The sequence below is a fragment of the Dipodomys merriami genome, unplaced genomic scaffold, assembly GCF_024711535.1.
Source record: "Dipodomys merriami isolate MVZ:Mamm:240054 unplaced genomic scaffold, mDipMer1.0.p SCAF_17, whole genome shotgun sequence".
Taxonomy (NCBI): domain Eukaryota; kingdom Metazoa; phylum Chordata; class Mammalia; order Rodentia; family Heteromyidae; genus Dipodomys; species Dipodomys merriami.
Genome location: NW_027203048.1, coordinates 19,160,111 through 19,173,774, shown reverse-complemented (window position 1 = coordinate 19,173,774; position 13,664 = coordinate 19,160,111). Strand labels below are relative to the sequence as shown.

Here is a 13,664-nt window from a genome sequence, read left to right as displayed (position 1 = left end):
TTAATTTTGCAAAGGCATTTCATTGTAATATTTACATACATAAGTGAGGGCTCATAATTTAAATCACTGTGCTATATACTTTCAAGTCAGAACTGAAATTGTCACTAAAAGCAGTCCCAAGCTGGGCACTGGTGGCTCATGCCTGAAATCCTACCTACTCAGGAGGCTGACATCTGAGGAACTCAGTTCAAAGCCAGGTCCAGGTAGGAAAGTCTAAGATTCTTATCTCCAGTTTACTACCAAAAAGCTGAAAGTAGAGCTATGACTCAAGTGGTAGAACACTAGCCTTGAGCAAAAAAGCTCAAGGATAGTGCCCAGGCCCTTGAGTTTAAGCCCTGGGACTGGCACAAAAAAAAATTTTTTAAAAATTAATTTACCAGTTGTATTTTATTTATAACTTGCTGTTACAGGTATTTATAGGTACAATTACTTTCCTACTTTGTTTCAAAATAAATGAGCACTTTGAAACTTCTCTTAACTACTGACATTCAACACCTGTGTTTTTTATTCTAGGAGAAGACTTTGCAGTTGTGCAGCAAGAAATTATCATGATGAAAGACTGTAAACACCCAAATATTGTTGCTTATTTTGGAAGCTATCTCAGGTACAGTGCATGTTTCATTTTTGAAAAGTGACAATGATTGCATCACCTAGTTAATTTAATGAACCCATATTAACTACTCCCATGATCTGTAGTTTCCATGCTTTGAAGACAGGATATTTTGAATTTTTACTTATGACCTCATAATATTAATTCTGTAACCAATATTAGTCTTGTGACTTGGGAATTCTGGATTATAGTTACAATGAGGAAATTGTTAAGTAAAAACTAACTTTTCTGCTTTTGGTTTGTTTGGAAGAGTATAGGTCTGGGCCTACCATCTGTGACCCCTTTCTTCTAGGTCTAGTGGAGTCCATCAGTACCTTCTCTTTCTATTCGGTGTGGGTTATTTTTGTTGTTGTTCATTTGTTTTGTGGTAGTACTGGGGCTTGAACCTTCAGGGCCTGGGTGCTGTCCTTTAGCTTTATAGCTTAAGGCTAGCACTACACACTTAAGCCAGTGCTCCACTTCTGGCTTTTTGGTGATAATTGAAGAAGATAACAGCCTCATGGACTTTCCTGCCTAGGCTGGCTTCAAACTTCAATCCTCAAATCTCAGCCTACTGAGTAGCTAGGATTACAGGTGTAAGTCACGGGCACATGGCCCTGTTAGGCTTTTGGGTTTTTTTGTTCTTGTTTTTGTTGTTGTTGTTGCCAGTCCTGGGGCTGAACTCAGGACTGGGCATTGTTCCTGAGCTTCTTTTGCTCAAGGCTAGCACTCTATCACTTGACCCACAGTAGTTTTTTCTGTTTATGTGATACTGAAGAATGGAACCCAGGACTTCATGCATGCTAGGCAAGCACTCCACCACTAAGCCACATTCCCAGCTCCCTGTTAGGTTTTTATCAGTAATTTTTTTCATATATTTTGTGCTTCTAGTCCCAGAATATTTCCTTAATTTTTGTCTAGAAGACTGAAAACTAATTATTTCAGTAATACAGTTCTACCAGCGTATAATGTGAATTTAGGACTGTGAGCTTGCCTCCTAGCTACTCAGGAGGCTGAGGACTGAGAATTGCAGTTCAGACTAGCCGGTGCAGAAAAGTCTATGAGACTTACCTCCAGTTAACTACCAAAAAATTGGAAGTGGCACTATGGCTCAAAGTGGTAGAGTGCTAGCCTTTAACAAAAGAACTCAGGGACAGCACCCAGGCCCTTGAGTTCAAGCCCCATGACCAACAACAAAAATAAAAGTAAAATGTTTAAGTCATCACACAGAGAATATATATATATATATATATATATATATATATATATATGGTTGTCTTTTTTTTTTTTTTTGCAGTTTTTTCCAAAAACATTATACTCAAGAAAGAATAGAGTTGAAACATGTCTTGTGTGAGAGGGGTAGATAGAACTGGGAGGAATGGAGAGGGGAAAGAGGGTAAAAATAATCAAAATACATTATGTATACATGTAAAGATGGAACAGGAAACTTGAGACTGGTTTGGGAATGAGAAGGTGGAGAAGGGAGCAGGATGAAGGAGATAACCTTGATCAAGATACTTTGCATGCAGGAATGAACATGTTAAAATGAACCCCCCTTGGCACTAATTGATGTTCTTAAAGAAGAAAAGAGGAAATTAGATAGTAACAAACTAGGCTGGACTTTTTGTTAGTGTCAGTCCTGGGCTTAAATTCAGGATCTTGCCCCTGTCCTTGAGCTTTTTTGCTCAAGGCTGCCACTTGAGCCACAGCTTTACTTCAGCCTTTTTTGGTGCTTAATTGGAGATGAGTCGTACAGATTTTCCTGCCTCTACTGGCTTCAAACCATGATCCCCAGATCTCAGACTCCTGAGTAGCTATCAGCACCCATCCAGACTAGACTTATTTTTATTTATTTACTTTTTTTGGGGTCCATTCTGGGGCTTGAACTCTGGGCCTAGGCACTGTTCCTCAGCATTTCAGCTTAAGGCTAGCACTCTACCACTTGAGCCACAGCGCCACTTCTGGTTTTCAGAGTGGTTTATTGGAGATGAGTGTCTCATTGACTTTCCTGCCCAGGCTGGCTCTGAACCACAATCCTCAGATCTTAGCCTCCTGAGTAGCTAGGATTACAGGCATGAGGCACTGGCATCCAGCTACAAACCAAGTTTTTGAATTTGTCTCACAAATAAAGTTACCGTATATAAAAATATCTAGAAGCTGTTGAGCTTTTTATTTTTTATACTAATGGTTTAGGACTCAGAGGTGGGGACTTTTTTTCCAAGGGCCTTTTGCATATTTATAACATCATTTGAGGGCCACAAAATTATCAAAACACTTAGATGACCAAAAGTCAGCCAATGAGAAGTATATATCTGCCCTATCACATACCAAATGATATCCAGGGCCATGTAAAGCCTGCAGGCTGGACATTCCCCACTGCTGGTGTGGAGGTTTAGTTGTTTTCAAGTGGAGTAGCCATTGGTAAGTGTTTTGTCAGTAAGAAAACCTGCAGTAAGTACAGGAGCTGGGGACCAGTAGGGCGTACCTAGACAGAGGCAAATGACATGCCAGTTTTTAGCAGAACATTACAGTTGCTGATTCTTAAGGATATTGGTCATAGTTTATTTTACTTCAAAAACTGTCCTGTTTGGGGGAAAGATATGTAAATCATAGTTCTGTTTTAAGTCTGTGACATATTTACAGTGTGGAAAGATTAGTAAGCATGTTTTAGAAATAAGACTTTGAGGTCTTGAACTAAGTATTAGCATTTTGGTTTTTGTATGTTCTAGTAAACATCAAACTAGAAGATTAAAATTATGGACTTGCCACACAAACACCACTTTTCTGTTCTTTGTAAGACAGATAAAATTTCAAAATAAAAAAAATGTATTGAGTCAGGAAATAGTGATATATTGAAAATATTTACCTAGTTAATTTTAATCTCAGTTCTGGTGCTTAATCAGAATCATTTTATAACTTGTGGCCTGCACAAAATGGGCCAATTGACTCAAGCCCTTTCCTATTAGATGTCTGTTGAATGACCTAACACAGATAGAGATTTATCATCACAGTAGACATTTGTGGAACAGATGGACTTATTTTCCTAATAGATTTTGACGATTGTGCTAATATCGCACTTCATTTACCCAGAATGCTACACAGGTAAAAATATTTTGGCCATCTTAAAAGGTAAAGTGTTAAAATATAACAGCTGGAGTTTGTATTTAAACAAGAGAAAAAGACACTAATTTCACACAGATGACAATGTAATAGTGAAATATGTAGGAGAATAGAGAACTCATTTCCTATGTTCATTTTCTCTACCAAGAATTGTTTTCAAATTGGAAAGAATAGAGAAAGCAATATTAAGATGAAATTGAAGTGTAATATAGGTGAAGAGATAATCATAGAGCAGCTAGATATTTTAGATGAAGCTTTTAGATTATAGAAGTGGTATCTCATTATACTGAAAATTTAGTAAATGTGATTGTCACCTACTGTTAGTGAATATCTTGACAAATACAAGTGGTATCAAAGATTACCAGTCATCAGTGACTAGTTTTTGATTTCTAGAATATGTAGTCTATCAAACTTGATGTCAGTCTTCCGTCCCTAGCAAACATTTGGGATAGATTATTAATCATATTATTAGCGAGCACATATGAGAAAGTAGTCATAAGTATGACTTTAGTGAAAAGTTACACCAAAATAAATTCCACCTCATTTCTGATTTGTTTATTGTTTTTGTTTTTCTCCCCACAGTTGTAAAGAGTTTATTAGGAGAGTAAAAGCCGCTCAGCAAAGTGAGCAGCAGGAACTGAAAACTGATTATCCGTATTGTGGTCAGGGATGGCTGTTTTGTATGGTCCCTTCCCACCTTTTTCTCCTCCCTTTTGGCAGTCTGTCAGTAGTGATTGGTTTGTTTGAAATAAGCTAGACTCTCTCCCGGGGCCTGAACTGCTGATGTTTTCCTCCCTCTGAGTTTTCCCTGACTACTGTGGGAACATAGGGGACATCAAGCTCTGTTCTGGTTACTTCCTGCTGAAAGAGGATGTTGAAGGGGGCCATGACAACTGCCAGAGGAGAAATAGGAACCAGTGGTCTTTTAAGCTGTTATAGTGATGCCAGTTCTTCAAGTCTTCAGTGGTTTGGTTTTGGTTTTGGTTTTTGGTGTTGTTGGTGTTTTTTTTTTCCACTCCTGGGGCTTGAACTCAGAGCCTGGGCACTGTTCCTGAGCTGCTTTTGTTCAAGGCTAACACTATACCACTTGAACCACAGCACCACTCTGGGTTTTTCTGTTTATGTGGTACTAAAGAATTGAATCCAGGGCTTCATGCATGCTAGGCAAGCATTCTACCACTAAGCCACATTCCCAGCCCTCGGTGGTTTAGTTTTTGTTTTTGCCAGTCTTGGGGAATGAACTCAGGGCCTAGGCTCTGTCCCTGAGCCACAACACCACTTCTAGCCTTTTCTGTTTATGTGGTACTAAGGAATTGAACCCAGGGCTTCATGCATGGTAGGCAAGCACTCTACCACTAAGCCACATTCCCAGCACACCTCAGTGGTTAGTTTTTAATATCCAAAATTATTTGTAGTTTTAATTGACCTAGGGGAGATAACATAAACTTTGTTAATAATTTAAACACACAGGGCCCAAGTATGAGGAGCATGAGCAGTCCTATTTTTCTTAAGAAAGAAAAAGATTATTTTATTTACAGTTATCTTCATTGAGTTCCTGGAGAATTTACAATTACTTATATAAATATAAATAAAAGATAAATTATAACAAAAGTGAAGAAGCCTACAGAATGGGAGATAATTTTTGCCTCTGACAAAGGATTAATATCCAGGGTAAATAAGCAACTCAAAAAGTTCAATACAAAAGAGAGTAAGTAACCCAATCAGTAAATGGGAAAATGAACTGAAAAAGAAGTAAAGATGACCAATAAATACTTAAAAATTTTTAAAACATGTTCAACATCTTTAGCCATCAGAGAAATGCAAATCAGAGCTACATTGAAATATAATCTCATCCAGTCAGAATCGAGAGAAAAAAAAAAGTGCTGGCAAGGGTAAGGATGGGAATGCATTTAGTGGAAATGCAGCCACTATGAAAATCAATATGTAGTTTTAGTATAACCTTGTTTGTGATCATTTGGGTAACTGCCCAAAAGTGGGATTGCTGGGTCATAGGGGAGCTCTATGTGGAGTCTTTTGAGGAACCTCCATACTGCTTTCTAGCATGGTTGAACAAGTTTACACTCCCACCAACAATGCAGTAGGATTCCCTTTTGGCCACATCCCCTCCCAGCATTTGTTGTTAGTAGATTTCTTGATTGTATTTCTAACTGGGGTGAAATGGAATCTCAGTGTTGTCTTTTTTCTTTTCCTTCCTTCCTTCCTTCCTTCCTTCCTTCCTTCCTTCCTTCCTTCCTTTCTTCCTTTCTTTCTTCCTTCCTTCCTTTCTTTTTTTGTCGGTCATGGGACTTGAACTCTGGGCCTGAGCGCTGTCCCTCAGCTCTTCAGATCAAGGCTAGCGCTCTACCACTTGAGCTACAGCGCCACTTCTGGTTTTCTGGTGGTTTATTGGAGATAAGAGTTTCACAGACTTTCCTGCCCAGGCTGGCTTTGAACCACGATCCTCAGATCTCAGCCTCCTGAGTAGCTAGGATTACAGGTGTGAGCCACTGGTACCCAGCTAGTGTTGTCTTCTTGTTTTTTTTGGAGGGGGGGTCCAGTCATGGGGCCTGAACTCTGGGCCTGGGTGCTGTCCCTCAGCTCTTCAGCTCAAAGCTAGCACTCTACCACTTGAGCCACACACAGTGCCACTTCCAGCTTTTTTCTTTTTGCTTATGTGGTGCTCAGGAATCGAACCCAGGGCCTCAGGCATGCAAGGAAAGCTCTCTACCACTGAGCCACCTTCCCAGCCCTAGTGTTGTCTTCTTGATTTGCATTTCTTTTATGGCTAGAGAAGTTGAGCATTTCTTCATGTGTCTATTGGCCATTCTTATTTCTTCTTTAGAGAAGTCTCTCTTTAAGTCTTTAGCCCACTTATTAATCGAGCAGTTGTTTCTTTGAGGATTTGTTGTTGGGGGATTTAATTTTTTGAGTTCTAAGTATGTTTTAGATATGAGACCCTTGTCCGTTGTATATCTATAGTGAATAACTTCTCTCAATCCATGGGCTTTCTATTGATCTTGCTAGCTATGTCCTATGCCATGGAGAAGCTCTGAAGTTTCATACAGTCCCATTTGTCCATCCTTTCTTTGATTTGTTGTGTTTCTGGGTCTTTATTAAGAAAATTTCGGCCTGTGCCAAGGAGCCCTAGAGTTTCTCTTATTCCTTCCTGTAATGTTTTCAGGGTGTCTGCTTTGACTTTGAGATCTTTGATCCATTTGATTCTGGTGCAGGGTAATATATAAGGATCTAGCTTTAGTTTTCTACAAATGATTAACCAATTTTGCCAGCACTATTTACTGAAGAGGCTGTCTTCCTTCCATTCTATTTTTTAGCTCCCTTATCGAAGATTAGGTGGCTTTAGGTCTGTAGGTTCATTTCTGGGTCTTCAGTTCTATTCCATTGGTCCTCAGGTCTGTTTTTGTGCTAGTTTTAAGCTGTTTTTATTATTATGGCTTTCTTAATTTCGAAGAAATCAAAGTTAGCATGTAATATAAATACCTGCATCCCTATGTTTATCAAGACATTAGTCATATAGCAATATCATAGATTTGGCCTGGGTACTTGCCAACAGATGAATGGATAAGAAAAATGATCTGTGAATTGTGCCACCAAAAATAAAATCATGGCATTTGAAGAAAAATAGGACTGGACTCATCATGTTAGGGTAATATTAGGTGATGTAGAAGGAGAATTATGTGAGAAAGAGATTTGATAAGAGACAAAAATAGAAGTAGAACTATTGCAAAAGAAGAAAAGGATTAGGGAAAGGGATGAACAAAAGAGGAATATGACCAAATACATTATATACATGTATGAAAATATCATACTGAAACCCACTGTTTTGTACAAATAATATATGGTAATGAAAATAAATTACAGCAAAAGGAATATAAAACAGTTTACATGTTATATTCCAGGATTTTTGCAAAGCAGTTTTAATGATAATCTATTTAATCCTAAATAGCCACTAAACTTATTTTTGTGAGATATGTAAAGTCCTGCTTCCTGTTTCTTAGGCACTTGAGACATCTGTTTTACATGAAGATTGACTTGTGGCAGCTGGGAAAATGTTAATAGTTTTTGAACATTTTGATATTGTAGCTTTTTAAATTTTTTACTCATAAAGACTATTAAGAAAATGGAGCTATGGTTCAAGTGATAGAGCAAAAAAATTAAGGGACAGCACTCAGGTCCTGAGTTCAAGCCCCAGGACAGACAGACAGACAGACACACACACACACACACACACGCACGCACACACACACACACACACACACACACACACCCAGGACAGACAGACAGACACACACACACACACACAACAGACAGACAGACAGACACACACACGCACTCACGCACGCACGCGCGTACAGTTAACAATGTGAGTCAGGCAACACGAGCACACAATTAACAATGTGAGCCAGGCACCAGTGGCTCACACCTATAATCCTAGCTACTCGGAAGGTAGATATATGAAGATTGCAGTTCACTGCCAGCCCGGGCAGAAAAGTCCATGAAACTCATCTCCAGATAAGACTCCTATCTCCAGAAGCAAGTGGAGCTGTGGCTCAGAGATAGAGTGCCAGTGTTGAGCAAAAAAGAGAGGGAGACGGAAGGAGGGAGAGAGAGAGTATGTAAGGTAGAGGGAGAGAAACAGAGTGGGAGAGGGAGATAGAGAAACAGAGTGGGAGAGAGTGGGAGAGAGAAGAGGGGAAAGAAAAGGTTAGGGACAGTGTCCAGGCCCTGAAGAACAACACCACACACACACACACACACACACACACACACACTCTCTCTCTCTCTCTCTCTCTCTCTCTCTCTCTCTCTCTCTCTCTCTCTCTCCAAAGAGTTTATGTCTTATACCTGTTGATATTTAACCTATTAGAAATTAAAACAAATATTTAAACTCAAGAATACATACACACCATATTGCAACAGCTGTCAGGAATGACATGATAATTTTTAGTTTCTCTGAAACTCTACTGTGCTCTAATGAGAGAAAAAGTACAAGGGGCAGATAAATTCTTAATGGTATGATGAAAGTGTTTTGACTTTGCTGTCCCACCAAGTACCCTTAGAGGCCAGGCAATATAATTCTGTAGTCCAGATACCAAATTTAAGCCTGGGCATTACTGTAAGGGTATTGACAGATTGATACTCCAGAGGGGAACTAATTTACATGGAGCATCATATTTGCCACCATTGAAAGATGTTTCAAACATTAGTTAAGCTTATTAATAAATCCACTAGTGCATGTTAAAAAAAATTTATTAGCTAGTCCCTTGCAGTTGATGCCTCTGTAGGGTTTGCTCCTAATTAAGGTCTTTCACAAGCCACTTCTGGGGTGTGTTTAGGGAAGAAGTTTATTTCTAATTGGGATCCTTAAAAATATTAGCTCCAGCCGAGTAACAGTGGCTCATGTCTGTAATCCTAGATACTCAAGAGGCTGAGATCTGAGGATTGCTATTGAAGCCAGACAATAGTCTGTGAGACTGTTGTCTCCAGTATACCACTAAAAGTGCCAGAAGTGGAGCTGTGGCTTTAGTGGTAGAGTGTTCACCTTGAGCTAAAGAGCTCAGGGACAGCACCCAGGCCCTGAGTTCAATCCCAAGACAGGCATGAAAAAATCCCCAAGACAGGCATGAAAAAAAAAGTTAGCTGCATGGATGTGGATCAGACCTAAAGCAAATAGCGGTTTCACATGGTATGTGCCTGCAATAGCTGCTGCTGCTGCTTTTTTTTTTTTTTTTTTGGTTGGTCATGGGTCTTGAACTCTGAGCCTGGGTGCTATCCCTCAGCTCTTCAGCTCAAGGCAAGCACTCTACCACTTGAACCACAGTGCCACTTCCAGTTTTCTGGTGGTTTGTTGGAGATACGAATCTCATTGACTTTCCTACCCAGGCTGGCTTTGAACCATGATCCTCTTTGTTGTTGTTGTTTTTATTTAATTTTAATTTTTATTATGGAGGTGATGTGCAGAGGGGTTACAGTTATATAAGTCAGGTAATGTGTATATTTCTTTTTGGACAATGTCACCCCTTCCCTTAGTCTGGCATTTTAAAGTAATAGATATACTAGGAGAATTGATAAGATGCATATTTGAGGCAGAGATAGATAGATGTTCATCTGTACCCCTGACAACAAGATTTTCACTGGCACATTTTACAAGAATAATGAATAGCTATACAAGGAATAAGCTAAATGAATCCTTACTAATTATTTCTTCTAGGGCTGTCTAGTATGATAGCTTAGATTGTAAACATGAGAGAAATGTAGTCAGAAAGCAACATAATTTTATCTGGTTATTTGGAGAACATTGTTAATTCTAGATATGAGGGTAATGTTTGATAGCAAGAAGATAGCACTTTAAGTGGTATTGCTGTTTTCTTTGGCAAATCTGAGATAAACTGAGGGACAGAATCTTTTTTTTTTGGGGGGGGGGGAGGATCCGGTCGTGGGGCCTGAACTCTGGGCCTGGGCACTGTCCCTCAACTCTTCAGCTCAAGGCTAGCGCTCTAACCACTTGAGCCACAGCGCCACTTCCGGCTTTTTTCTTTTTGCTTATGTGGTGCTGAGTAATCGAACCCAGGGCCTTGAGTATGCAAGGCAAGCACTCTACCACTGAGCCACCTTCCCAGCCCATCTTTTTAGGTAAAAAAAAAAAATCTATTTGGATATGTCTGATGACAGCTTTATATCTACAAAGGATGTATTTTAAATATTAAAATTTTAGTTCAATTATAGCAGCACACTAGATAAAGTCATTAATTCATAGAGACTAATTAGTTTGTTAAACAATAACACTGCATTTATGTGGTTCTCAAGATTATAGCACACAACTAACCTTAAGATAACTACCTCAAACAGGCAGTTTTAATTGTGAAGATATGATACATGCCTATTTTCTCTTTATAGGCGAGATAAACTTTGGATTTGCATGGAGTTTTGTGGAGGAGGTTCTTTGCAGGATATTTATCATGGTAAGACAAAGTTACATTTTTCTACAGATTAAATAGAATTTCTTAAAATATAATCATTTTGCTACATTCTAACATTGTTTTAAGGAAAGAAAACTATGTTTTATCAGTATATTTGAATACATAAAAGTATTTAGAATATGTATGGGTGCATAGACTGTTGGCTTTATAAGTAGAATAGTTATGTGCTATCAATCTATTTGCTAATTCTGAACAAGGCACATTATAATTTCTTCAAAATGTCCAATTCAGACCTTGTAGAAGTGTAAAAGCTTTGAGGCAGATTTTTCAAATTGATTTTGCTCTCATATATCCAAGTAACATGAATTAAGTGTTTATTCTCTTATTGCTAAGATCTGGGGAATTCAAAAACAATTAAAATATTTTTATAGGAATTCAGTGACATAAGGAAGATTTATAAAAGTGAAGTCAGTGTTTACTGTCTTTTTTCCCCTGGTTCTTCAATTTTCATGGGCTACAGAGTAAGCTTATCCTTTTTCTTTTTGTAGCATAGTTTTTTTTTATTGTAAAATAAGAATGTCTTAGTAGTTTAAGAAGTCAGGCGGGGGCTGGGAAGGTGGCTCAGTGGTAGAGTGCTTGACTTGCATGCCTGAGGCCCTGGGTTCAATTCCTCAGCACCACATTAAGCAGAAAAAAACAAAGCCCGAAGTGGCGCTGTGGCTCAAGTGGTAGAGTGTTAGCCTTGAGCTGAAGAGCTGAGGGACAGTGCCCAGGCCCAGAGTTCAGGCTCCACGACCGGACCAAAAAAAAAAAAAATTAAAAGAAGTCAGGCAGATGTAGTGGCTCATATCTATACTCTTAGCTACTTGGCAAAGTGGAGATCAGGAGGACCAATTTGAGGCCAGCCCATGCAAGAAGTTCCTCAGACTCCATGTCAGCCAATAAAAAGCTAGGCATGGTGATAAACACCTGTCATCCCAGCTATACAGAAAGTCAGATTGGGGGATTGTGATCCAAGACAGCTGAAGCACTAACAAGACCCTATCAAGATGTAAAGCAAGAAGGGCTGAAGACATGACTCAAGTGCCTGAGTGCCTATCAAACATGACGTCACAATTTAAAAAGTAAATAATATTTTATGAAGTCAGTTTTTAGCTGGGTATGGTATGTAGGTATGGTAATTCACCTGTGAGCCTAGCACTCAGGAAACTGAGGCAAGAAGTTCTCAAATGCCTAGGTTGCATAGAAAGACACTCTCTCCAAGAAAGGGGGTAAAGGTCAGTTGTCTAAGTTATTTTGCAAATTTGTTCTCATTTTTGTCATATTGAGGTTGTTTATTGCCCAGCATGAGTCCTTTGTAATAAAGTAGATGGTGAGAGTTTGGATAGAATTTTGCTGTTTTAACAATGACATAACCAGCCAGGAGCTACTCTTCAGGAAGCTGAGATCTGAGGATCGAGCCAGCCCAGACATGAAAGTCTTGTGAGACTCTTATCTACAACTAACTTACATGAAGAAGCTGGAAGTAGAGCTGTAACTCAAGTGGTAGAGTGCTAGCCTTGAGCAGAAATGCTCAGGAAGAGCAACCCAGGCCCTGAGTTCAAGCCCCAGTACCAGGAAAACAAAAAAACTTTGACATAATCATAGGGTTATAATATTTCTATAAAGTTAAAAAAAATCATTCTCCAGTTTTTGGATTAATTTCTCTACTATTGTTTCCCTTCTCTTCACTGACAATTTTTTTCCTAAGGAAATTTTTGTGCCAGTCCTAGGGCTTTGTTTACAAAGCTATTAAATGTGGCTAACTGTGACCAAAGAATTCCACCATTAGAATTTAATTTTTTTTCTAGCCAGGCACCAGTAGGTCTAACCTGTAATACTAGCTACTTAAAAGCTGAGATCTGAGGATCATGGTTTGAAGCCAGCCTGTGCAAGAATGTCTGAGATTCTTATCTCTAATAAACTACTCAAAAAAGCCTGAAGTGGAATTATGGCCCAGGTGGTAGAGTGCCTCAAAGCCAACACACACGCACGCACGCACACACACACACACACACACACACACCCTTTGCATAAAATCATAGCCAACGCCCAGGTGGTAGAGTGCCTCAAAGCCAACACACACACACACACACACACACACACACACACCCCTTTGCATAAAATCATAGCCAACACACACACACACACCCTTTGCATAAAATCATAGAGTAATATTTTGAATAATGAAGAGACCTTTACTCTCCAACTTTTTAAGTAAAATTTATATAACTGGAAAACTAAATACTTTTAGGGGAAAAATACTGATTTAAAAGTAGCTATAATGTTACACATTAATTTAAAAAAGGTTTAATAAAACCCTAACCTTTGGGGCATTCTTTAACATTCAAGGGATGATGTTGAATTAGTGAAATACTAAAATGAAAATATAATTGATGTCAATGATATTTTGGTCTTTTATTGGTTTTGTAAAAATTGGGCAGCTTTGTGGCAATCACTGTTGAAAACCCTGAAGAGAACAGCAGTGAACCAATCTGACTGAAAAATTGAAAATAAAAGGGAGTTCATATAATTGTTCCGGTATATTAAGTCTATTGTAAACTTTATCACTTACTTAAAAATGTGTATTGATTAATCATATTTACACTAATTTTATTTTATAGTAACTGGACCACTCTCAGAACTGCAAATTGCTTACGTTAGCAGAGAAACATTGCAGGTAAGTCAAATGCTAATTAAAAAGAATATTACCTCTTAAAAAAAGGACATACTGCTCTTGAACACTTTCAGTACATTTTTGCTTGTATGATGAAAATTATATTTATGTTTTTTTCATAAATATGATATAATCTAAAATTCAAGCATTCTAGTTGTACATATTTCCCCTAATTTTAAAAAAGGTTTGAAAATTAAGCACTGTGGTGAGAATTGAAATCCATCATGGTACTAGATGGATAACTGGTTAGATAAATACCTTTTGGGGGGGGGGGGCGTTGAGGGCAGGGGTCCTAGGGTTT

General features: G+C 38.6%; 1 protein-coding gene across 10 annotated transcripts in view; it reads left to right on the top strand.

Moving 5' to 3' along the window:
* The window catches only part of Map4k3 (mitogen-activated protein kinase kinase kinase kinase 3), a 149,142-nt gene that overhangs the window by 60,993 nt on the left and 74,485 nt on the right, over positions 1 to 13,664 (top strand). For all 10 annotated transcript variants that reach the window (XR_011372508.1, XM_070025428.1, XM_070025436.1 and 7 more), the window contains exons 3-5: positions 514 to 604; positions 10,625 to 10,689; positions 13,311 to 13,366. Coding sequence is in view for 9 of the 10 variants with exons in the window: in XM_070025428.1 (XP_069881529.1) it covers positions 514 to 604; positions 10,625 to 10,689; positions 13,311 to 13,366 (212 nt within the window). In the remaining variant the exon portion in view is untranslated. The remainder of the gene's footprint in view (positions 1 to 513; positions 605 to 10,624; positions 10,690 to 13,310; positions 13,367 to 13,664) is intronic.